The sequence below is a fragment of the Paroedura picta genome, chromosome 1, assembly GCF_049243985.1.
Source record: "Paroedura picta isolate Pp20150507F chromosome 1, Ppicta_v3.0, whole genome shotgun sequence".
Classification (NCBI taxonomy): Eukaryota; Metazoa; Chordata; class Lepidosauria; order Squamata; family Gekkonidae; genus Paroedura; species Paroedura picta.
In genome coordinates, this window is record NC_135369.1 from 90,421,422 (window position 1) to 90,445,999 (window position 24,578).

At 42.9% G+C, this 24,578-nt stretch overlaps 1 protein-coding gene across 4 annotated transcripts in view; it reads left to right on the forward strand.

Annotated features, from left to right (window-relative positions):
- The window catches only part of RPS6KA2 (ribosomal protein S6 kinase A2), a 304,496-nt gene that overhangs the window by 260,066 nt on the left and 19,852 nt on the right, over nt 1-24,578 (forward strand). For all 4 annotated transcript variants that reach the window (XM_077347780.1, XM_077347797.1, XM_077347789.1 and 1 more), the window contains 3 exons: nt 12,636-12,738; nt 13,887-14,017; nt 20,373-20,498. In XM_077347780.1, coding sequence (XP_077203895.1) covers nt 12,636-12,738; nt 13,887-14,017; nt 20,373-20,498 — 360 coding nt within the window. The remainder of the gene's footprint in view (nt 1-12,635; nt 12,739-13,886; nt 14,018-20,372; nt 20,499-24,578) is intronic.

Here is a 24,578-nt window from a genome sequence, read left to right on the forward strand (position 1 = left end):
CCAAGATGGCTTAGATGGTATATAACAGTCATCAGAACTTTCTTATGATGCATCTAATGCAGTGATTCTCAACCTTCCTAATGCCATGACCTTTTAATACAGTTCCTCAGGCTGTGGTGACCACCATCCATAAAATTATGCAAGTGTTCTTTCAGAGAAATTAAACCAAAACTGATCAATGACATGAAGCTCCATTGTTCATGATTGTATATAAATTGTTTTTTTTCCTGGGGTCCTCTTGTCCTACCATGCTGATCTTGCTCTTTTCCACTGCTCCAAACAGACAAACATTCTATCTCAATCTACACCACAAGGCTGGTGTGGAGATGGCGCCCCCTGGCCATGCTGCTTGCCCTGCTGCGACCCCTGTGAAAGGGTCACAGGACCCTCAGTTCATAACTCCATGCACCTCCACCCCCACCCCCCGGCCTCAACCAAAAGCCTGTCAGAAGAATTCTGTCTTACAGGCCCTGTGGAATGTTGATAGCTCTGTCAGGGCCCTCGGATATTTTGGGAGTTCATTCCACCAGGTTGGGGCCAGGACAGATGTCCAAGAGGCCCAGGATCACCAGTAGATTCATACCCGCAGAGTGAAGCAGCCTTTGGGGGGCATAGAGAGATAAGCAGTTCCTCAGATAGGCAGGACCCAAGCCATTAATAGCAGATGATAGCTGGGGCAATATCATGTCAGGTTCAAGGCTTAGTGAATAGCCAGAAGAACCCAGCATGGCTGGTGCCATTAGCTATGCTGGGTGCTGCTGGATATTCAACAGCTGAGTGCCTGTTCAGGGCTGCCCTAGCCACCACCTGCCCCTTATTAACAACAAGCAACACCCAACACTCAAGAGTAGGAAGCCCCTTCTTACTGTTCCCCACCCCATCTCATCAACTGCTACATATAGACTGTCTGGCTACCACGGGACACTTGCTCTATGTCTGATAAATTGTACTGTGTATTATGGTTGTAGTTAACAGACCCCAACTCTTAGATAAAGACCTGTTTCCATCCCCTTCATGCTAACACCAGCTGACCATCATACCACCTTTAAATCCATTTAAAATCACTGAATGTGTTTCTGATGTTCCCGTGCACACAGGCGCACATGCATACACAAATTACTGTTCAGCTGTTATAACTGCGTATTCTTGGATGCATGAAAACTCCAAGATGCACTGCTACAGACAAGCAATTTATGTGTGCGTGCAAATTACTTAGGAAGTATGAAGCTCACAGTCCGTTGAGTTTGTAAATTGGAGCAGTTGGAGTGCATAACGTGAGAGTCACACATCAGTGCTTGATAAGCAATAGAAAAAGGAAACAGGTTATCTTATGAAAAAGAATATTGTTTCTCTGTACACAGTCTTTTATGGACCATGTTGTCAGAAATGCCAGGTAAATGGTGTGATGACACAATGTTTGAATTCCTGAAGTTGATCAAAATAGTGCTGAATAAGTTTTGGTGAAATGATGTCTTGAGAACACTATTAACTAAATGTGTAGGAAATGCCCTATAAACATTGACTTACTCATTGCAGGGACTTATTTCCCATTTGTGTTGGCCAGGCATATGGAAAGAACTCTGCCCCGCCCCCAAGCTTTTGATCTCCACTCTGATTGAAAAGGCCCCATTATACTTTCTGCTTTGCAACACCTTCTCCTCTGAAACCTCTGAACCATTGTCATAGAAGCCTCAAGAAATAAAGGCAAAATATTCACAGGATCTTAACAGAGACACAGTGTATTGCACCATGTAACTCACACACCAGTTTTCTGCATTCAACTGTCTCAATGAGATGTTTAAAGTAGTATTTATAGCTTTAATTTTTTTTTAAAAAGTATTTCTCATACCTTTTAATGAAATAAGAAACTATTGATTATACCATAATCTTTGAAAAATGATGTGTGGACACCTGTTTCTATGCAATTAGATGAGTTTATTTCAACATAATGAGCCCATAATTTGGAAGATGTTTCTCTGGGTTCCTTCCAATATAATCAAGATCTGCATCCTAATGTTGATATTTTAGCCTGGTTGTCTTTGTACTGAAGTACACTTTTCCATTCCTACCATAGTTTGGCTATGCCATCTTCAGGGGTCTTGAATGTAGTTTCCAGGGGGGAAATAATAGGAGATGTTCTATTTGACAGAATATGAACCAGCATGAGGGCTGGTCCTTTATGTTTTATCATAATGATGCATCCAGCTGTGAAAAGGCCCTTGTGGATAGGGAATGGATTAGAGAAGAGGAATTGAGTTAGCATAGTTGCTTTGATCTGATTGCCATTGTTACAGAAAAGGTCAGTGATGAGCTCAGTTTATTCTTTGACCAAGTATCTGAGACTCTTTCTTCCCATCTCTCAGCAGTTAGCCTTCATCAGTACCAAAGAACTAGACCATGAATATTAATACATTTTTAATTAAGGAAAAGACAGTTTTGTTGTATTCCCTATTGAACGTTAAAGGTAGTCAAACTGCTTTTCTTCCATACAAGTCATAAAAGTAACATATGAAAACCCTGTATTATATTGGGACCATGACTCATTGGTAGAGCATCTGCTTGGCATGCAGATGGTTCCAGGTTCAATTCTTTGCATCTACAGTTAAAATGATCAGGTAGAGAGTAATATGAAAGATGTCCCCCTGAAACCCTAGAGAGCCACTGTGTATCTAAATAAGACAGCATTTACTTTGATGAACCAATGGTCTGTTTCAATATAAATTTTATATATGTACATTCAGAATCCAGATAAATGTATGTTACTTCTGAGTAGGGAAGACAGCATTGTATAACCTGGTCTCATCATATCTCAGAAGCTAAGCAGGGTTGGTACTTAGAAGGAAGACCACCAAGGAAGATTCTGCAGAGGCAGACGATGGCAATCCACTTCGACTTCTCACTTGCCTTGAAAGCCCCTTGCTGGGATCTCTGTAAAATGCCTGTAACTTTGCATCACTTTAAACACACGTGTCATTTCTGTAACATTTAACACTAGTTATAAATATCATTTCACCATCTACAAAATGCAATATATTTTGGCTGCTTCCAGATGTAACTGAAATGAGAGTGTCTTCCACATATGGCTCCATGATTACTGGATTGTGGCCAAGGCGGCTATGACAGGCTTTCTCAACCAGGGCTTCATGAAACACTGGGATTTCTTGATGGCTCTGGAGGGGTTTCCTGAATAAGTAGGAGTTAATTGATTATTACATAGTTTTTAAATTTGTTAAACATTTATTGGGTAATATAACCATATATGATCATTTTGACCCACCCACCTATCCCAAATTACATATGGTTTAATTGCACTCGGTTGCAGTCAGCTGGTGGGAATAGAAAGCACAAGGTCAGGGTGACCCACTCTGGGGGTCAGGTTGGAGCAAGGTGGCACTGAGGGCAGTGCTGGAGGCATACGTCTCTAGCAGGAATGGTTGCTCAGGATTGGGGTGAGCCAGGCACGGGTCTGAAGTGAAACAGGTCTTGAGTTCTTTGAAAGTCTTCATGGCTGCATTGTTCCACTGGAATGGGTTCTTAGGGCTAAGCAGGCAGGTCAAAGGCTATGCAAACATGGCATACTGTAGTAAGACAGACCAATAGTAATTGGCAAAGTCCAAGAATCTTTGGAGTTGCTTCCGGGTTTTCAGCGGTTCCCCACTAGAGTATGCTTGGCAGGATCCATCTGGACACCCTAAGGGGTCAGATGATAACCCAAAAACATCTATGGGAGGGGAATTCTCTATGTGTTATGGACTCAGAGTTCTAAATTTGGCTGTCAATATTAAAAAGTCTTTGGGGAGGGCGGTATATAAATCTAAAAAATAAATAAATAAATAAAGAGAGAGAGAGAGTTGACAAAACAGCATATAACATTCCCTCAGCAATTCATATCCTATTGATATAAAATGTTACCACTTTTCTTTCCCTGTAAAATTCTTCACCCATTTCAGCTTTGAGAGTTGATGTGCCCTTGATAGAGATCCCTCTGTTTATCAAATCCTCTTGGACTGTGTCTTGACAGACCAGAAACTTCTCTTGGTGCTAGTTCAGCATGTTACCAGTATCAGGTAGTTTGGGAGATGTCCAATGGAAATTGAAGGGATGTTGGCCCTTGGATTGTGTGGGCATTGTAGCCATGCCAGCTTCATTTTTGTCCTTTTTTGTTTACTATATAGTCTGACTTCCTCACTGTGACTCAATGTTGATTATTCCATTTAAATCGATATAATCAATACGATGACATATCTAATAAGCAATGTTCTAGGACTAGGATTACAGAAATCAGAGAAAGATTTCTTCCCAGTTTTGTTGCCTAAAAGATATAGTCATCATTGATACCAACCTAAATTAAAAATAGAAATGATTTAATGTGCTTATTAGCATAGAAACGGAAAAGTAATTCATTGCTCTAAATCAGTGGTCCCCAACCTGCGGGCCGGGCCTCGAAGGCCATGGCGCCGGGCCGCGGCTCCCTCTCCCTGCCCCCGCCCGCGCCCCCGCAGTAAAAAACTTCCCAGGCCGCAAGCTTGCGCGGCCCGGTGTGTGGGCGCGGCCCGCGGGTGCGGCCCGGCGTGTGGGCGCAGCCCGCGGGCGCAGCCCGGCGTGTGGGTGCGGCCCGCGGGCGCAGCCCGGTGTGTGGGCGTGGCCCGCGCGGGTGCGGTCTGCGCGGGCGCGGGCGCGGCCCGATGCCTTGCCGGTCCCCAGCCACAGAAAGGTTGGGGACCACTGCTCTAAATTGATGATGACAGTACCACTTTGTCTGAGTAATAGTTCAGAGATGACTTCTTAGAAGCAAATTCGTTGTTTGTCTGCATTTAGGATCAGAGCAAAGAGAAATGTTAGTTTTATGGAAATCCATTTCAGTATCATTGACCTAAACAGCTTTTTTGCATCATCGGCCTTTTACCATTTTTCTATTTATAGAAGGCATATGAGAATTTTAAAAGTCATGCAATAATTTGTTCACTCTATGCAGAGTAAGGTAGAAATCAGCCAGGGGGCAGGGGTACATCTTGTCTGCTTGCCCTGCCCTTGATCAGGCCTTTTCACATATTTCCCAGTATGCTTTGTTTCTCTTTAGAAGCTTCAGTTCTGTTCCCTCAATCAATGCATTAATTTCTGTACTGAATGTCAGCACAGAAATGCCCAGGGCAGGAAATAAATGAATAGTTTTTAACAGAATTAACTTAGTTTCTTTGTTTTTGATTACTGTTACACAGACACAGAAGTATTTCTATCTTTATGTCTTATTTCTCTGTTTATTTTAAAAATTCAAACTGTGCGCCACTAAATGTTCAAATGTGACCACCTTGGCTACTTCCTTATTCATGATATGTTAAGATGAAGAATAACCGGTAGTCAGTCAAACCCACAGTATTGTCCTGGGTAGGTTTATTAACCATATGTAAATGGCAAGAGGCAAAGCTCTATGCAAGAACATATGTAATAGAAAAATTGTTCCAACAGCAATATTTCAGTAAAATCAGAATCCATCTTTCAAAACAACTATCTCAACTGTCTTTTTGACATCTGTCAAAATAAATAGTATCTAGCTTGGTATAAAAAATATGAAACAGTACTAAGAACAATTTAGGGGAAACAATCATTTTGCAAAAGAAACTTTGGGGGAGGCAATATGATACCTTTCTTTCCCCCCACCCCCCAGTCTTCAGTGTAACAGTCTTTTAACCCTAATCTGGCTTTTACATGGTGAATTTCTGTATGGATTAAGGACATAAAAAACAGAAGTGATCTACATGCCACAGCCAGAAATGTTACCACTTGTGGTGTTCTCAGGCTGGTTAATAGTGCAAAATCTTTATTCTGTGGTTAAGAATATTTTATTAAGATTGTTAACCCAAGGACTCCACTCGCAGAGAACCTTTCTGCTTGCTCCCTGGAAGATCTTCTGATTACTACCCCCGTCCTCCAAATTTCTGTTTGATTGTTTCCTCCCATCCTTCTCTTAAGGGAACCTTATCTTCGTATCACTTACAGGCATGTGGTCATGTGCAGCACCAATCAGGTGCTTCAGATACCAGTTTATGGGTGAGATGACTGAATCCAAGTCTCACGTTCCTTTTTTCCCAACAGGTGGTCAGTCAGCACAATCAAAGCTGATAGAGTTGCCTGTTAAATGCTGTACATGAAGATTCCCATGAAGGTCTGGGGGCTTTAAGCCCCCTGTTTCCTTCTTACTGCAGTGTCACCACCTTTTTCTCACATGATGATATTAAATAATTATCTATATAAACTTTTCAAAAGGCTATATTTTAACCCCAGGGTAAGATTTTATATGACCTTAAACTGAAAAGGTCACAAAATAGTATTGGATTCACTAGCAAAGCACAATACTTTTTCAAATAGGATTTCCCCATTTTTAAGTGGTTTGGGAACCTTGACAGTGATTCCTTCCCCAAGAAAATTACCCTTCCTGTAATTTAAATGTGGTTCTCCACGATTACTATTCAGTTGGATCTTGTAGGAATGTTGTTCCAAAGGTTAAATATTCTGGTTTACAAGAACAGTTGGCAATACTTCCTACTGTGAACTTGAACTAAGCCTGTTAAGTGTTCTTTGTACTAATGGTTGTGGATAATGACTTCATCGCACCCCTGCCAGCCATGGAAACAGCCAAGCTGTTGGACTACTTGGAACTCTATGGGCAACTGGGTAGAAAAGTCTTATTGTGCTATATGTTGAATATATGTGCAGTTCAATCAGATGATTAAGAGCAGATCCCTCCACTGAAGTCAGTGGCTCAGTAACAGGTAAATGGGGCAAATCCTAGCTATTGAAATAACTCAGTCCACAGCTTTCCAATCTCTAGCTGGGACCTGAAGTTATCCTGAAATTACAGTTGATATTCAGACAGCAGAGATCAGTTCCCCTGGAGGAAATAGTAGCTTCGGAGCAAGCTTCCTCCCCCTCCTGCAAGTCTCCAGGAATTTCCCAAGCTGAAGTTAGCAAGCCTACTATAACTGGGATTATGATTCATGGATTGGTGCATTACAAAACATAGTTACAACAATAAAATACAAAAACAGAACCATATTTCTCTAGTTAATACATAAAAACAGTGAGAATAAAACAATATACCATAATAAGATATACAGAACTGCTATATCAAGATGGGGTCTCTCTTGAAAGTACTTTAGCTTGAATCTTCCTGGTGGCCAGAGTGAGAAGTGCCAGCCCGTGAGAAAAGATCCAGACACTGAAATACAAAACTATTTGTCAGTATTGATGTGGCCTTGTACATGTGTGAGGCCTGGGGCAATTGCTGTCTCTTAAAAAGGGTTCTGGGCTCACAGTGATTCCTTCCCCAAGAAAATTACCCTTCCTGTAATTTAAATGTGGTTCTCCACGATTACTATTCAGTTGGACCTTGTAGGAATGTTATTCCAAAAGTTAAATGTGTTTCATAGAATCATAGAATCATAGAATCATAGAATCATAGAGTTGGAAGGGGCCATACAGGCCATCTAGTCCAACCCCCTGCTCAACGCAGGATTAGCCCTAAGCATCCTAAAGCATCCAAGAAAAGTGTGTATCCAACCTTTGCTTGAAGACTTCCAGTGAGGGGGCACTCACCACCTCCTTAGGCAGCCTATTCCACTGCTGAACGACTCTGTCTGAGAAAAACTTTTTCCTGATATCTAGCCTATATCGTTGTACTTGAAGTTTAAACCCATTACTGCGTGTCCTTTCCTCTGCAGCCAGCAGAAACAGCATCCTGCCCTCCTCCAAGTGACAACCTTTCAAATACTTAAAGAGGGCTATCATGTCCCCTCTCAACCTCCTTTTCTCCAGGCTGAACATTCCCAAGTCCCTCAACCTATCTTCATAGGGCTTGGTCCCTTGGCCCCAGATCATCCTCGTCGCTCTCCTCTGTACCCTTTCAATTTTATCGATGTCCTTCTTGAAGTGAGGCCTCCAGAACTGCACACAGTACTCCAGGTGTGGTCTGACCAGTGCCGTATACAATGGGACTATGACATCTTGTGATTTTGATGTGATGCCTCTGTTGATACAGCCCAAAATGGCATTTGCCTTTTTTACCGCTGCATCACACTGCCTGCTCATGTTTAGTTTACAATCCACAAGTACCCCAAGGTCTCGTTCACACACAGTGCTACCTAGAAGCATATCCCCCATCCAGTAGGCATGCTTTTCATTTTTCTGACCCAGATGCAGAACTTTACACTTATCTTTATTAAATTGCATCTTGTTCTCATTTGCCCATTTTTCCATTGTGTTCAGATCTCGTTGAACTCTGTCTCTATCTTCCGGAGTATTTGCCAGTCCTCCCAATTTGGTGTCATCGGCAAACTTGATGAGTAGTCCCTCCACCCCCTCATCTAGATCATTAATAAATATGTTAAAAAGTACCGGGCCGAGCACCGAACCCTGAGGTACCCCGCTACTCACCTCTCTCCAGTCTGATGAAACACCATTGACAACAACTCTTTGAGTGCGGTTCTCTAACCAATTCCCTATCCACCTAACGATCTGAAAATCCAGATTGCAGTCCTTCAACTTATCCATCAGAACATCATGGGGAACCTTGTCAAAAGCTTTACTAAAATCCAAGTAAATGACATCAACCAAATTTCCCCGATCCAGCAAACCTGTTACTTGGTCAAAAAAGGAAACTAGGTTGGTCTGGCAGGACCTGTTGGAGACAAATCCATGCTGACTTCCTTGGATCACCAAATTGTCCTCCAGATGTTTGCAGATCGCTCCCTTTAATATCTGCTCCATTATCTTCCCCACAACAGAGGTCAGACTCACTGGTCTGTAGTTTCCCGGGTCATCCTTCCTCCCTTTTTTGAAGATCGGAATAACGTTTGCTCTTTTCCAGTCCTCCGGGACATCTCCAGTCCTTAAAGAGGTTCCGAAGATGATGGACAAGGGCTGTGCAAGTTCTCTGGAAAGTTCTTTGAGTACTCTCGGGTGCATTTCATCTGGACCAGGGGATTTGAACTCATCCAGTGCAGCTAAATGCCTCTCGACCACCTCTCTATCCATGTTAACCTGCCACCCAGACACTATCCTTTGGCTACAGCCATCTCTAGATGTGCCTAAACACTTTGACCTGTGGGAAAAAACAGATGTAAAATAGGCACTAAGCCTTTCTGCTTTCTCTGCATCTTTCGTTAGAATTTGTCCATCCGCACCCAACAGCGGGCCTATTGCCTCCTTTACTTTACGTTTGCTCCTCACGTAACTGAAAAATCTTTTCTTGTTACAATGGGCTTCCCTGGCCAATCTTAGCTCACTCTCAGCTTTGGCCTTTCTGATGATTGATCTACAGTGCCTAGTAACCTGTAGGTACTCTTCTTTAGAGCTCTGTCCTTCCCTCCATTTCCTGAACATTTTCCTTTTCTTTCTTAGTTCCTCTTGAAGTTCTCTGTTCATCCAAATAGGCTTCTTAGAGCTCCTGCAGTGTTTTCGTATTTCTGGAATAGTCATTGATTGAGCATGCAATAGCTCTTGTTTGAGTAGCGCCCACCCTTCACATGCTCCCTTCCCTTCCAGCATTCTCGTCCATGGTATGACACTCATCATGTCTCTGAGTTTATTAAAGTTTGCCCTACAAAAATCCAACATCCGCGTCTGGCTACAAGCTTCCTTGGCTCCCCATCTCAAAAGGAATTCTATGAGGACATGGTCACTTCCCCCTAGGGTCCCCACCTCCTTCACCTCATCCACCAACTCTTGCCTGTTGGTCAGTATTAAGTCCAGTATGGCTGAACCTCTTGTGGGTTCATCTACCATTTGATAAATGAAATTGTCAGCCAGGCAGGTCAGAAACTTGCATGACTGAGGACGCTTCGCAGAGTTGTTTCCCAGCACACATCTGGGAAATTGAAGTCACCCATGATGACAAGGTCCTGCCGTTTGGATATTTTCTCAAGCTGCTCACAAAGTGCAGCATCCACATCCTCTCGTTGGTCAGGCGGTCGGTAGCAGACACCAACCACCACACTGTTTGTTTTCCCCTCGCTTATTTTCACCCAGATGCTTTCCACTGTAGATATGCTCTCCTTCACTAGAATTTCCTGACAGGTAAGCCCTTTCCTCACATACAGTGCCACTCCTCCACCTCTTCGATCTATTCTGTTTTTTCTGAACAGTTCATATCCATCCACCATTACATTCCAGTCATGAGAATCATTCCACCAAGTTTCTGTGATGCCTACTAGATCATACCTTTCCATCAGCATGAGAAGTTCCAGCTCTTCCTTTTTATTGCCCATGCTTCGGGCATTAGTATAAAGACATCTGAATCCTTTTACTTTTGGTTCCCTATGAGCTGGCCTTGCCGGTTGGGCTGCCTCCGATAGTTTTCTTTCCATACACTCCCTATGTTGATCGTCTCCTTCCCCTAGTGGCTTTAGTTTAAAGCTCTCCTGATGAATCTCCCCAGGTTCCTGCCAAACACATTCTTCCCCAGTTTTGATAAGTGCAGTCCATCAGGTGCTAGTAGGCCTTCCTCAAGAAAGCCTATCCCATGGTCCCAGAAACCAAATCTCTCCTGCCGGCACCAACTACGCAGCCAGTGATTCACCTCCATTATCTTCCTCTCCCGACGCATTCCTCTTCCCTTGACAGGCAAGATTGAAGAGAATACCACTTGTGCCCCCATTTGCTTGAGCTTCCTCCCCAGATCTTGATAGTCTTTTTTAATAGGAGCGATGGTATTCAGGGACATGTCATTCGTTCCCACATGGACCATCACAAATGGGTAGCGATCCGTAGATTTGAGGAGTTAGGGCAGCCTTTCTGAAACATCTTTAATTTTCGCCCCTGGCAAGCAACACACCTCTCGGGTTAGGGGGTCGGGCCCAGCCACGTGGCGATCCATTCCTCTTAGCAGGGAGTCTCCAATTACCAGTACTCTCCTTTTTTTTTTCTTCTCAACTCCATTTCCTTCTGTCCCCGTGGCCTCTTCCCTTTGTCTTAGAGTTTGTTTTGGGACCTCTTCCCTTGTTGACCCTTGCACCTCCTCTGCAAGGGCCTGAAATCTATTCTGGAGCTCCAAAGGCCCCGAGAACTGTCTCGCCCTTCGCCGTTCAGTCTTTTTCCGAACTGCCTGCAGAGGCTCCCTATTGTGGTCAATCTCCTTGTCCTCTTCAGGACTGGTTGTATTCTCTTTATTCTCTTTATTCCATGTTGCAGAGCTCTGGACTACGAACTCCTCCCCTTTCTTACTTTGGGTCAGAGTAATAATTTTGTTTTCTAATCCCCTAATCTTTTCCTCCAAAAGTTTTACCAGCTTACACTTGGGGCAGCTGTAGTCCATCTTGTCTTCTGGGAGGAAGGCAATCATGTCACATTGTTTGAGGAACACTTTGATTGTATGAAAGACTGTTGATCCCTGTATCTAAAATACTGTAGGTAGATTATTCTAACAGAAATAAATCAGCAATTATTTTGCAAAATAATTTCTTATGTATATACAGCAAAACAAATAAAAACTTTACTTGACTTGTGCAGTTCCACTAAATTCAATGAAAAATGGATGGAGTTGTTCTTAACAGTTTTTACTTTTAGGATACAATCTGTAAAAGCTTTCGCTGTTAGAAAAACAGGCTAAGGGGTAGGTGGGTTGAGACCGGGTGTGGCCTGTCCAAGGCAGATTTGGCCCTGCCTCGGACAGGCCATGCCCACTCAGGACTTTGGCACAATCATTGGGCCACACTTCTGACAGGCCCGGAGACACCACTTACCTTCATTTCGCTGAAGGATGTCACTGAGGTGGCTGCCTGCCCCGGCCCAGCGAAATCTTGGAGGCTGTGCAAGCTTCACCTAGCCACAGTGGGCCTCAAGCGCCAGGGGAGAGGGGAAGCGCCGTGGGGTGGGGGGCCACAGAGCTGCTTGCCATGGCCTGAGGAAATCTCAGAGGCCTCCAGCGTCAGGAGGTCAGGGGGAAGCTTCTTGCATAGGGGGCCACAGAACAGCCTTCCCCTTCCCTCCAACGCCAAGCCGAGTAAGCCTAAAGCGCTGGGGGCCTCCGGGGAGGGGGAATGCATCAGGGGGGCAACAGAGCTGCATACTGCTGTGTCAGGGGGAGGGAGAGGCTTCGGGAGGGAAGCTGCGGGAGCCCTCCAAGTTTTCCCCGAGCTGGGGAATGCATGCTCCGTCAGCGAGGAGGGGGGAAGACACAGAGCAATCTTCCCTGGCCTGGCGAAGAATTGCCGGGCCGGGGAAGGGCTGCTGTGTTGGAGGGGTGTGGGGAGGCTTTGGGAGGGAGGAGGGAGGCTGTGGGAGGGAGGAGACCCCACAGAACTGCCTTCCCAGAGGCAGGGAAGGCATGCTCCATCGAGGGGGAGGGGAAAAGAGACTGAGAAACCTTCCCTGGCAGGGTGAAGTCTCACCGGAGCTGGGGAAAGCCTGCTTCATGGGGGGGGGTGGACTTTGGGAGGGAGGCTGTGGGAGGGAGGGGCCCATGGAACTGCCTTCCCCACATGCTGCCTCCCCCCCACTACCCTGCTAGCAGCCACTGCATTCCTGAGTGCTGCGGTCTTTTTTACCAGTAGTGATATAAAACTGATATGTAAAAAAAATATTTTTGAGTCTAGGTTAAGTTTATGCAGGCTGTTGACCATTCTCACCCTATTTTCCCCCAGAAGCTCTACAGGAGAGAAATCAAGCCACCATTTAAACCTGCTGTGGGAAGGCCAGAGGACACCTTTCATTTTGACCCTGAATTCACCTCACGGACACCAACAGGTACCAACAGAATGTGTCAAGACAAGGAAGGAGAAACACATCTTCAGATTAACTAATCCTCCCAATCAAATGTATATATAGTTTTGTGGGATGTTAATACAAACCATGAAATTTAAGATATTTACGGAATGACTATATGGTTACTATATTTTGAACATCATAGTACCTTCCTCACAGTCATTCATTTCAAAGCAAGATATATAGTCTTTTCCAAAGAACGTTATATCTAGATGACTCTGGAGAAACAAATAGTCCATCAAGATATTGTGGGTTCCTCCCATTAAGTCCAGATTCTTTTATATTTTCTGGCATTGTAGAAAAGTGCAATACTGCATTTGTTCACTAATCGTAAGTGTCACATAAGAACCCATTTCTGCTAGGTGAGGAACTTATCACTGTTGGCTACCAGATATTATGTAATGGCCGTCACTTACACTAAATATGTAAACTGCCTAAAAAGGTCCTTCCAATGGATTACTATAATTTAGAAGCAGAACAGTTGGTTTTTATACATCACTTTTCTCTACCCTAAGGACTCTCAAAGTGACTTACAATTGCCTTCTCTTCCTCTCCCCATAACAGGCACCTTGTGAGATAGGTGGGGCTGAGAGAATTCTGAGGAAACTGTCTCAAGGTCTCCCAGCAGGTTTCACGTGGAAGAGTAGGGAACCAAATCTAGTTTTCCAGATTAGAGTCCATTGCTCTTAACCATACCACCACACAGACTCTCAAGTGGTGTCTTACTGTGGTAAACATATAATCAGTCACTGAGCTTTCATTGGTGTTGTACCACCAAATAGTGAAAAATTTCAACACATCTGTACCCAGAAGAAACCAGAAGAGTGATAAAATCCACCTCATTCTCTGGTTGGAGCCAAAGACTGCCAGCTTTCATATAATTATATTTCTGGCAATAAAAGTTATCACAAGTTGAGGAGTAGTGTTAGGATGGTATTATTTTAAATTACATTATTCTTTACTTCAGAGGCACATTTTGTATGTTCACTGCTCAGCCCACCATTCTGTGAGAATTGCCATTCCATGTGGTGCAGATCTAGCATGGCCTTCAGAGGCAAAATGGCAGGAAAGCTTGTACTGTCCTTGTCCTGACTATAGTGTTTTCTATATGTTTCTCACTCTCCATCCAGATTCTCCAGGACTCCCCCCAAGTGCTAATGCTCATCACCTCTTCAGAGGATTCAGCTTCATTGCCACCACCTTGGTGCAGGAGCCTGCGCAGCAAGACCTGCACAAAATCACAGTTCATCCAATTGTCCAGGTAAGGAGCGGTATCCACTGAACAGATAAACTTAACGTGTTTTAAAGTTGCATCCAATCACAGAATTTGTCCCCCTTTTGTAGAATTATAGCTAGAAAATGTGTTCATTCATTCATTCTCTCTCTCTTAACTCTGTAGTCTTCAGGGCTACATCTGATCTTCTCTTCTGTGCCTTGATATAATCTGGTTCTAGTCAATAGCTGTAGGAGGCTAATGATCATGGTTTCCTTTTGTTTCTTCCATAGTCTAGTTGATGCTATTAAATGCTGAGCATAAATCCATATAGGCTACATATACTTGATTATTTACTGAAGTATACTTCTAAAGCAAATGAACTAAAACCAAGCAATGATGAACCACAGAGCATTCTTGACGGAACTCGCCTTGTTCTTCTCTCAAAATTTCTGATTTCTTCATCCATTCTTTCAATTTTACAATTGGAAAAAGTAAACCATGTATGCACAAGGGAATAAAAGAAATGTTCTTGACACTGTTGTTCACAATATGCCCAAACTGTGTATTGTTCACATTGTGAGTAGTAGATTCAGAGTTCTCCATTTTTTCATCAAAGTTGCCCTTTATTTATTGATTACTAGTTGTTTCCAGGACCGATTCTGCACTTACTTTGTTTATTCCGTTGTGGATCCTGCTGAATTCAAATCAATTTGAACTTGGGTCCTCCTCTATCCAATCCCCCATTGAAACAGAAAAGTGTTCTGCATGTGATTAGGGAAGCTCAGAAGGCGGGGAGCCAAGCAGCAGGAGCCTCTTTCTTTCTTTTCTTGATCGAGGGGGGGGGAGAGGATTGGAGATTGCAGAGGACAAGAATAAATCCAAGAGAAAATCCAAGGAAAATCTCTGCCAAGAGAAGTTAGGGCTTCTGGAACCTCTGCTGAGAGAAGTTAGGGTTTCTCCTTTAAGGGAAGCCTTGCAACCTGGGAATGAGGAAGCCTTTCAACTGATGCCCTGGCCAATCAGGGCTTTTCTACAATGTTGGAGGCTCAAGGCAGTAAATTTGTTTGGGACAAGCAGAAAGCTGCACCTTTACTCATGTTGATTTTTCAAATATTAATGATTATATCCACTCCAGGATGTTGCGGGGGAAAGGTAGGCTCACTGTGGATCTATTATGCTTGTTGCAGAGGGAAAATTTAAATAGCCCAAAATCAAAATGGAAATCACATTCAATGTAGACGGCAGGGACTGAATTGACTTGGAATTGGGATAAAAGCTCAGTGCAGATTCAACCCAGCTCTCCTTAATCATCTTATGTTTGGTGCAGGGGAAGTAGCCCTGTTGGTCTGAAGTAGAAGAACAAAGTGAAACCAGTGATACCTTTAAGATCATATATGAAGGAGTGTGCATGTACACAGAAGCATAATTTGTTGGTTGTAAAGGTGCTACTCAAATTTTGTTCATCTTAAATCTGATTAAAGTATATTCTGATTTCTTCATTCTAAACTCCTTATAAGCTCTCATTTTTCTCAGGAGGATCTGGCATTCATAATCTAACTAATCATTCTTCTTTTGTTTTAATTGGTTAAAGCATGGTAGCTTGATATACAGATTGACATAAACTTACAATCTGGCTCATAATAAGATAGCACATCAACTGCTGAAGTGCATTTGTTGTACAAGAAGTTGTGGGTCAGTATGAAACTAATTTCTTGTGTTATCACAGGGGTCTATTTCTATATTTTTATTCTCTGGCTGATCTGCTTCACATGTGGAGTTGGTGCGGATGGAGAATCCCCTATCAAGTCCCATTGCCCATGACCACTTGAAGCAGTGGCAGATTTAAAAAAACAAAAAGAAAACAGCCCCCAAGTACTTACCAGAAGTTCTTAGTGGAAACATCAAAAAGTAGCTCTCAGAATCACTGGGAACTCCGTGGCTGTAATTCCTAGAAACTACCCTTTGTCATTTCCGGTAAATGAAATGTTAAAAAGACATTTCTCCTTTGATGAGGATGCATATTTTAAAAGAGATTTCTTCTGTGATACAGTGCCCCTCCCCCTTGTGAGTTGCTAAGCACTGCCTGGCAGCCTAATACCAGATGTAAGACAGTAGCTAAGTAATTATTCTGAAATAATGTGTAGCATCCAAATACAAAAGATAATCATATTTCAATCTTTATTTCCTAAATTATATGGTACTCTTTGAGGATTTCTAGGCTTCTTTCCCACTCACTTTGTGGCAGTCAAGGAAGCTTGCAAATGATTAATTCTAAAACAGCGCATTTTAAACAGTGTGCTAAATTACTGAAAGCACATCCACACAGCAATTCAGTGGCCTACGTAGCATATTTGAAGGGGATCGTTTTTTAATATCCCCCATGCCCCACCCTCTGACTGCTCCTGTTGCCTTTTCTATTCTCCCACAGTTTACTGAAAGACCTATCCTAGGCTGAGTGGGCAAGCAATATTTGCAGAGCAATCCTAAAGCAGTATACTCTGAATCCTATGTGAGTCTGGTCAATGGCGTTTACCCCCAGGAAACTGTTCATGGATAGCAAGCTTTCAGGGCTGCTCTCACAACTGGATAGGCTTTGCCCACAGCTCATTTAGGGCTCCAAGCTTTTGTGTCAGAGGGGTAGATGTACTTGGTTCATCATCACTACTTCTCCCCAGTGAAGATTATTTGTATAGGGCCTCATAGCTATACCTCAGCCTTATATAGCCCTGGTGATGTTGTAAGAAATAGCTCAGTGACCTCAGAAGATGCATGGATGGAGGGGAGGCATTCAGAGTCCTCCCACCACACACACATCATGCCAGAATATGTTCCCTGGGACAAATGAAGATTTTTATCTCCGTGGGGCTGATTAGTGTGTGTCAAGCTCTCCCATCTGCCTGGTTCTGAGCATGGCCACTGCCAGGGATGGGTGGATAGAGCTACAGCCCCTAGCTGGTATTTGGTTGCTTGTGCCAAGAGGCCCCTCCCCTTTGCCAACCTGTTGCAGTAACAGCAGGTATTGGAGTGAGGATGGAGGGGAACAGAGGCAGGTCACCCCCTCCCTCTGCCCAGTCTGAGCCAAAGCACAGCTCTGTAGAAGGGAGTCCCACAACTTGTTTCCAGGGTGCCAAAGGAAGCAGTCAGGGGCCCACACTGGTGGTTAAAAGTGTTAACCTGGGGAGCATTTGGCTGCACTGGCTCCTCAGCAGAGATGAATAACTGGCTCCTGCCATAGTTCCTTGCTGGTTGTAATTAAAGCACAGGCATTTCTGGAGAGGTCCTGAAGGTAGGCAGAACCTTGGGAGGACAGAGCTTCCCTATTTCCCCAAATGGAGGTAAAAGAATTTCCCTCCAAAAATAAAGTGTTGTCCCCTCACTGCCCGAACATCTCAAGTAGTATGATTTCTTTGTTATAAATTAATAAAGGTGACTGTCCCACAGTTTGACTGACAGTAGATTTGTCCTTAGCTCAGCCATGGATCTTTATGGGAAAGTACAAGAGCCCTCCTCACTAAATCATTTACAAAATGGCACCAAGACAATGTTATAATCCAACAAAACATTTTAACGTAGAGGGAAATGGTAGATGGAATCTTCCTCTAATAATACCTGGGTTTTGGCTCAGATGACGTAGCACTTAAAACTCAAGGCAATTGGCCCTCAGTGGGGGATATTTGCTCAATAGCAAGAAAGGTCATCCCCCACTCAGGGCCAATTGTGGCTCTTATTTGCCTTCTTCCACCTCCTCCTCCTTTTTCTTGTCATGGCTTCTAGGGTTGAATCTGCACAGAGCTTATATTCCGATCCGAGGTCAATTCAATCCCTGCCGTCTATACTGAATGCAATTTCCATTTTGATTTTGGGCTATTTAAAATTTTCATCTGCAAGAAACATGATTGATCTGGAGTGAGCCTATCTTTCCCCCGCAATATCCTGGAGTGGATATAACCCTTGATATTTGAAAAATCGGCACGAGTAAGCATGTAGCTCTCTGCTTTCCTTGAAATAACTTGCTGCCTCGAGCCTCCAATGCTGTAGAAAAGACCAGATTGGCCAGGGCATCAGTTCCTGGTTCCCAGGTTGCAAGGCTTCCCTTAGGGCTGATCCTGCGTTGAGCAGGGGGTTGGACTAGATGGCCTGTATGGCCATCTATGATTTTATGATTCTATGGTTCTATAAAGCTCCGGAAGCCCTAACTTCTCTTGGCAGAGATTTTCCTCTTGGATTTATTCCCCCTCCTCTGCTGTCTCCAATCCTCTCTCCCCCACTCCATTCAAGAAAAGAAAGAAAGAGGCTCCTGCTGTGCTTGGCTTCCCTCCCTCTTTCTGAGCTTTCCTAATCACATGCAGAACACTTTTCTGTTTCAATGGGGGGGGGGGGAATGAAGGAAGACCCAAGTTCAAATCGATCTGAATTCAGCAGGATCCACAACAGAATAAACAAAGTAAGTGCAGAATCAGTCCTGGTCAGGGATGTGGTAAAGAACCCGCTGGGCCTTATGTCACTTCCCCTTGGCCATGCTCAGAGCCTTGAGCTGTTTATCTGGGCCTGCCCCAGTTGCTGCTCATAACCTGTGAGAGTGGGAAGAGGCCCAGGCCCAGGATGGGGCCCTCCGTGTCATGCCTTCCCTTTGGTCCCAGTCAGGCTATCAAGCCACATTCCTGGGCCCGCCCTGGCCTAATTGTCACCAGTAAGCTGGGAGAGTGGGAGGAGGGTCTGGGCCAGGGCCAGGTTGGGGCCCTCCACAGCATGCCTTCCCTTTGGCCCTGGTTGGGGCCTTGAGCCACTTCTCTGGGCCTACCGTGGCTCAGTCGCTGCTGGTAAGCCAAAAGAGTGGGCGGAGGTCTAGGCCCTCCTCAAGGGGGACATTGCTCCAGCTCTACATTATTACAATGAGCCTTGGTACTATTGAAGATTTAAATTTCATTATTAAAAAACAGTTGTACAGTTTGTAGTTCTTTGTTACTGAGTTTTCACTCTTAGAGTCTTTTGTTTCTGTATTTATCAATCACAGTCTATTAATTTTTGTCTTTAAGTTCCATTGAACTCCCCTGTCTTTCTTTGAATCATGGTACTCTCTTTAATTTCCCAAACTCCCTTCTTTAGGAATATCAGTTACCTCTAACTAAGCAAATTTCTTTCCACAACAATCCACAGAAATCCTCAGTCAATTTCCAGTTTTTTACTGGGCAGGATTCATTCTTTTCTCCCTAGAAGATTTCTCCCCTTTCCTTGGGCCTAACAATACTACCAAAATCATTCTGCCGAATATCTTTTCCAGCCCTCTGAACTGTGTAGAATGATGCTGAATCCAGACTATTAGTCAAGAATGCTTTCTCTGATTAAATTCTCTTCAGAGTAAAAGTTTCTCATCTAAGACACAGATAGATCTTCTTTCAATGCATGCTCCTGTCAGAATCTCAACGAACGCATCCCTTCTCTCATAGCTGTTGCTGGCAAATCAGAGCACGGAGCAGTCTATCACTTAAGCTCTTTGCCTCAGTGAAGAATGTAACCCTTCATTTACTAGTTTACTTCAGCACTTGGAACCTTACTTTTAAAGTGCTTTTAACCTTACTTTTAAAGTGCTCAAACAAGTCTTTTAAATTCCCTACAGACAATGCACCCCCTTATTTCCTGCAGCTGAGGCAGATTGCTCCCAGTGCCCCATCTGTGGTACACCACTGCTGCAACTGCTCTTGTTTCTAGTTTAATGAGTACTCTTTGGAGAACTCCATTGCCCCATAAAACACACATGCATGTGTGAACACAGACACCAGTTTTGCAAAGTTGATGTCCTGCATAAGAACTGTATAGATTCATGGGAAATCTCTATACTACAGAGTCAGTGGGACTAGAGTCATATCCAAAAAGAATGCTCAGAGATGTAACTCTTGGCATTATGTAGTCTCGTTGACATGTCCCATTTTTAAAAATTAGACACCTTTCAGGAGTGATATATAAATTGATATATAATGTGATATATAAATTGATTCCCCATCTTAAAGAAACTGAGGTAGAATATTAGAAGATAAGATTCTTCCATGCCTTTTAAAAATCTCAGTACATAGAAGGCATGAACACTGATGTTTTAAAGACACCTTTATCCAACAGAAGAATACTTGATAGCAGCAAAGATGCTTATTTTTAAAACGTCACTGAGTTCAGCAAAGCTTAATCTCAATGTCTGAGATTGCCTAGGATGGTAGACATGGTAGTCTAGTAGAAGAGCTAGATTTGACTTCTGGATTTTTGGCTAAGATTGTAGTCTAAATTTGACTAGAATAATGTAATGAATAAGCTGAAGAGTTGCTATTAATTGTCAGTGCCAGAGAATCATCTGATGGTGCTACCAGAAGTTCTACCTTCTTGCTGCTATTATTTTTGTTTTCCTCTGTAGCAGTTACACGGGAACAATATTCACTTTACAGATGGATATGAAATCAAGGAGGACATAGGCATTGGCTCTTATTCAGTATGTAAGAGGTGTATACACAAAGCCACAGAAGCAGAGTTTGCAGTGAAGGTAAGAAATCACTCTCTCTTGTGGCTGTATGTGACCAAAGTTGTTCTTTATCATCTGGCTGCAGTATGCCTGGTTCAGTTGGGAACATTTTGAACAGTTTGATGTAGAGGCATGCAATAACTAAGGACGTCAGAAGTTCAAGGTTAACCCTCACTGCCCATTTATTGTAAGTTCTTGATCATTATAACTTGAGCAAAGGGAAGGTTTTCTTAATATACTCAAAGCTCACAGCTCAAGTTTTTACTCAGTTGAGATTTTTGCTATTCAGTTGAGATCATTTTGCTAAAACAAGGAAATCAGCTAACTTGTCACCATTTCTGATGGCACTCTTTGTTGAACCATGAGCAATAATAACATGAGAAAATCCAGGTATATATTATGTTGATATTAGATCATTTGATATATAAAATTATGGTTCATCTTAATGATACAGCGTTAGCACTAATTGATTTCAAGGATTCAACATTAACATAGTTGAAGGTCTAAAACTTTATAGGCCACAAAATAGATATCAAGACATCTGAACTCTTCTACCATCCCTAATAGTAATTTAATCCATAATTTAGTGGAATTCCCTGGAAGATATCCATAAAATACTTAGAACAGATAAAAAATACCAGTCATAGAAAGTAATTTGAGAAAGTAAAGAAGTTGTGTTATTAAAGTGGACATCTTTCTCAAAATATTACTTGTATTGGCTATTTATGTATCAGAACTGAATACCTAGTGAACAGTAGTACCATAATTCCAACTGGGAATCTAGGGACTCCCATCAATTAAATTATATTTTCAAGCAGACAATTTGGCAGAAAGGAGCAAATGGAAAACTGAAGACAAACACATGCTAGATTCACAAAAAGCTTAGGCCTAGGGATGGGCAAACTGGTTCATGAACTAAAGTTTGCGAATTATTTTGGCCAGTTTGTGGCAGGTCAACTGGCATGAACTTCTATGAATGGAAGTTTTCATGGAAGTTCTTACTGGTTCATAAATGGATAACTTTCCAGTCTCCACTCAATTTGAATGTTTATCTAACTTCAAAACAACTGTGGTGGATGGGGAGATAACTTTGTAGGGCATGTAAAGGAATATCTGGGAGAGGTTCCCTACAGCTTTGATGTCTCTAGTTTTCACTGGATCTATTCTGTACACTCCAGAACCTCTTGAATCTGTGCCTGTCAAAATAACTACTTGTCAAATTAATGACTTGGATCCTATGCAAGCTAGAGTCACCAGACTCACAGTGGACCTCCCTCAGATGCTCCTGTTAGTTTGGTGTGTCTAGTTTGCACAGGATCTATTCTATATACTTCTGAATCTCCTGAAGCTTCGCCTGTCAATATGACCACCTGTATATTTTTTGCAATATTATAAAAGAATGGTCCTGTGACACTCTGAATTTCCAAGGATACAAGAAAGCTCTTGAGGCTGTACTGGACTGCTTAGGCTTTTTGGAACACAGCTAAATATACATATTGTATATATTTATGTGTGCATTGCTCTTTTCTTTACTGGACTATAACTATTTGGAACAGGGAGACAGCCTAATATATACTCTTTGAGTTTAACCTGATTCCTTGGAGAGCTTTTTTACGGATAGCAGAAATCACCAGCAGAAAAAGCAAAGGAGTGTGGTGTCATCTTCTCCACTTTCCCCTTGCCACAGAAAATCTGTAAAACTCATGGGATACCCTTGTAAGGGTAAGGGCACTCTATGGACAATAAAGCATCAGGCACAGAGGGATGGAATACAGAGGAAGAATTAGGCAAAATCCCTGTTGCTTTCCTTCTTGCATGAGTAGAAGCTTCACTGATGGAAGAGAGAGAGAGGTGGCAGTTTACCTTGATTGCTCCTCCTCAGTACAGCCTGCTGTTCCTTGTGGCTTTTTGTACATGATCCTGACAGTGCCTTTAGAGTGTTTGCAATGCTGAAGAAAGGGGGGAGTATTCAAAGTTTACTTTCACAAGCCTTCTCTTGTGAAAGAAAATCCAACCCATTACATTTCCTTCCAGCAGCAACAAAATAGTATTTCCAAGAAGACGAAGAAGAAAACAACCTTGAAATTCATACACATTGATTGGTCTAAATGCTTTATCCTTTTTCTCATTCATCGTTTACTTTTTGTTGCATTTTGTTGATGGACAACCTGCTTTGAGAAACTCTGCTCAATGTATCACTAGCTTGAAAGCCAGAACTAATTGCTATCTCCAGATAACAAACAGGCTGCCACATTTTATACAAATTTCAGTTTCTGGATTGTCTTCAGGGGTGACCTATGCAAGGCATGTTGCAGTAACCTAACCTTGATGTTACTGAAGCATGGATCAGCATGATCAAATCAAATATCTGCAAATAAGGAGTCAGTTCCCTATCTAGATATGGGTTGAAGAAAGCATTTTTGTTGTTGTCTTGGATGCCTGTTTCTCCAACAAGACTATAGGAAACATAATTTTGTTTAAAACAGTAGCCCTTCCAGCCAGTATCACCTTAATCTTATCTGGCTTCTCCTTCAGTTTCTTTTATTAATCACTTGACCACTGCATTGAAACACTGGACTAGGAACAAAAAAAGAGCAACTGGTAGCTTATTCAAAGTAATATATAACTGGGTATCATCAACATACTGATAACAATCTTCAGGCAAACGAAGAAGAAGAAGAAGAAGAAGAAGAAGAAGAAGAAGAAGAAGAAGAAGAAGAAGAAGAAGAAGAAGAAGAAGAAGAAGAAGAAGAAGAAGAAGAAGAAGAAGAAGAAGAAGAAGAAGAAGAAGAAGAAGAAGAAGAAGAAGAAGAAGAAGAAGAAGAAGAAGAAGAAGAAGAAGAAGAAGAAGAAGAAGAAGAAGAAGAAGAAGAAGAAGAAGAAGAAGAAGAAGAGTTGGTTCTTATATGCCGCTTTTCCCTACCCAAAGGAGGCTCAAAGCAGCTTACAGTCGCCTTCCCATTCCTCTCCCCACAACAGATACCCTGTGAGGTGGGTGAGGCTGAGAGAGCCCTAATATCACTGCCCGGTCACAACAGTTTTATCAGTGCCGTGGCGAGCCCAAGGTCACCCAGCTGGCTGTATGTGGGGGAGCGCAGAATTGAACCTGGCATGCCAGATTAGAAGTCCACACTCCTAACCACTACACCAAACTGTCTTATGTGAAACATTTGTTTATTTGTTTTCTAGATTGCCCCTCTCCGCAAGTACATATGTAACATAGAACCTACATAATATGTAGTATAGAACCATATGGAACCCCACCACATCAGCTACCAAAAGGATGATTCATATGCATTAAAATGTTCTAAATAAAAATCAGTCTCTCACTGCAAACTTTTGGTGACCACATATGACAGATGTGAAGATGTCTTCCACTGAATCAGGCCACTTGGTCCCATCATGGTCATTACTGGCTAATCAGACTATAGCACTCAGGAGTGTTTCACATCTAATTATTTTAAGTGAAGATGCTAGGGATTTGAATCAAGGCATTTCTGAATACCAAGTAGATGTTCCACAACTGAGCCACAGCTTGCCTCTGTATCTCAGCACACGTCTGCTATACCAGGGATATACAACATATGACCTACTGACAGTCATGTGCTGCATCCAACATTCTGCTTCCCTTTCTCTCCTGCAAGACACTTGGCCTTCCCACAGGAGCCTGCCTAGATATTGTAGCTGCTATCATTACCACAGTGTCTCGGGCTGTGCTGGTGGCAATGGGTGTTGTGATCGTGTTACAGATGTGGTGGTATCCAGGTTAACGACAATGAGAGACTGTAGGAGAAGACCTCTTCCTGCAAGACATCTGGGCCTTTCATTTTAACCAGTCAGGGTTCTCTAGCCTCTGCAGTGAGGTGCTGATTTCTCCCACTCAGTGAACTGCACTGGGCCTTGTGATATCATGGAGCAGGGGGAGGTGAGGTCACAGGGAAGAGACCAGCATAGCCCACTTAGTGCTAATCATAGGCCATTGTGGCTAAGGATAGGCACAAACTGGGAAAATGCGGTTTGGTTCATGCTTCATGGCATGTCTGGTTTGCAAACCATAAACCGCCACGAAGCTTTAGTAGCTAAACAAAGCAGTTTGGTTTG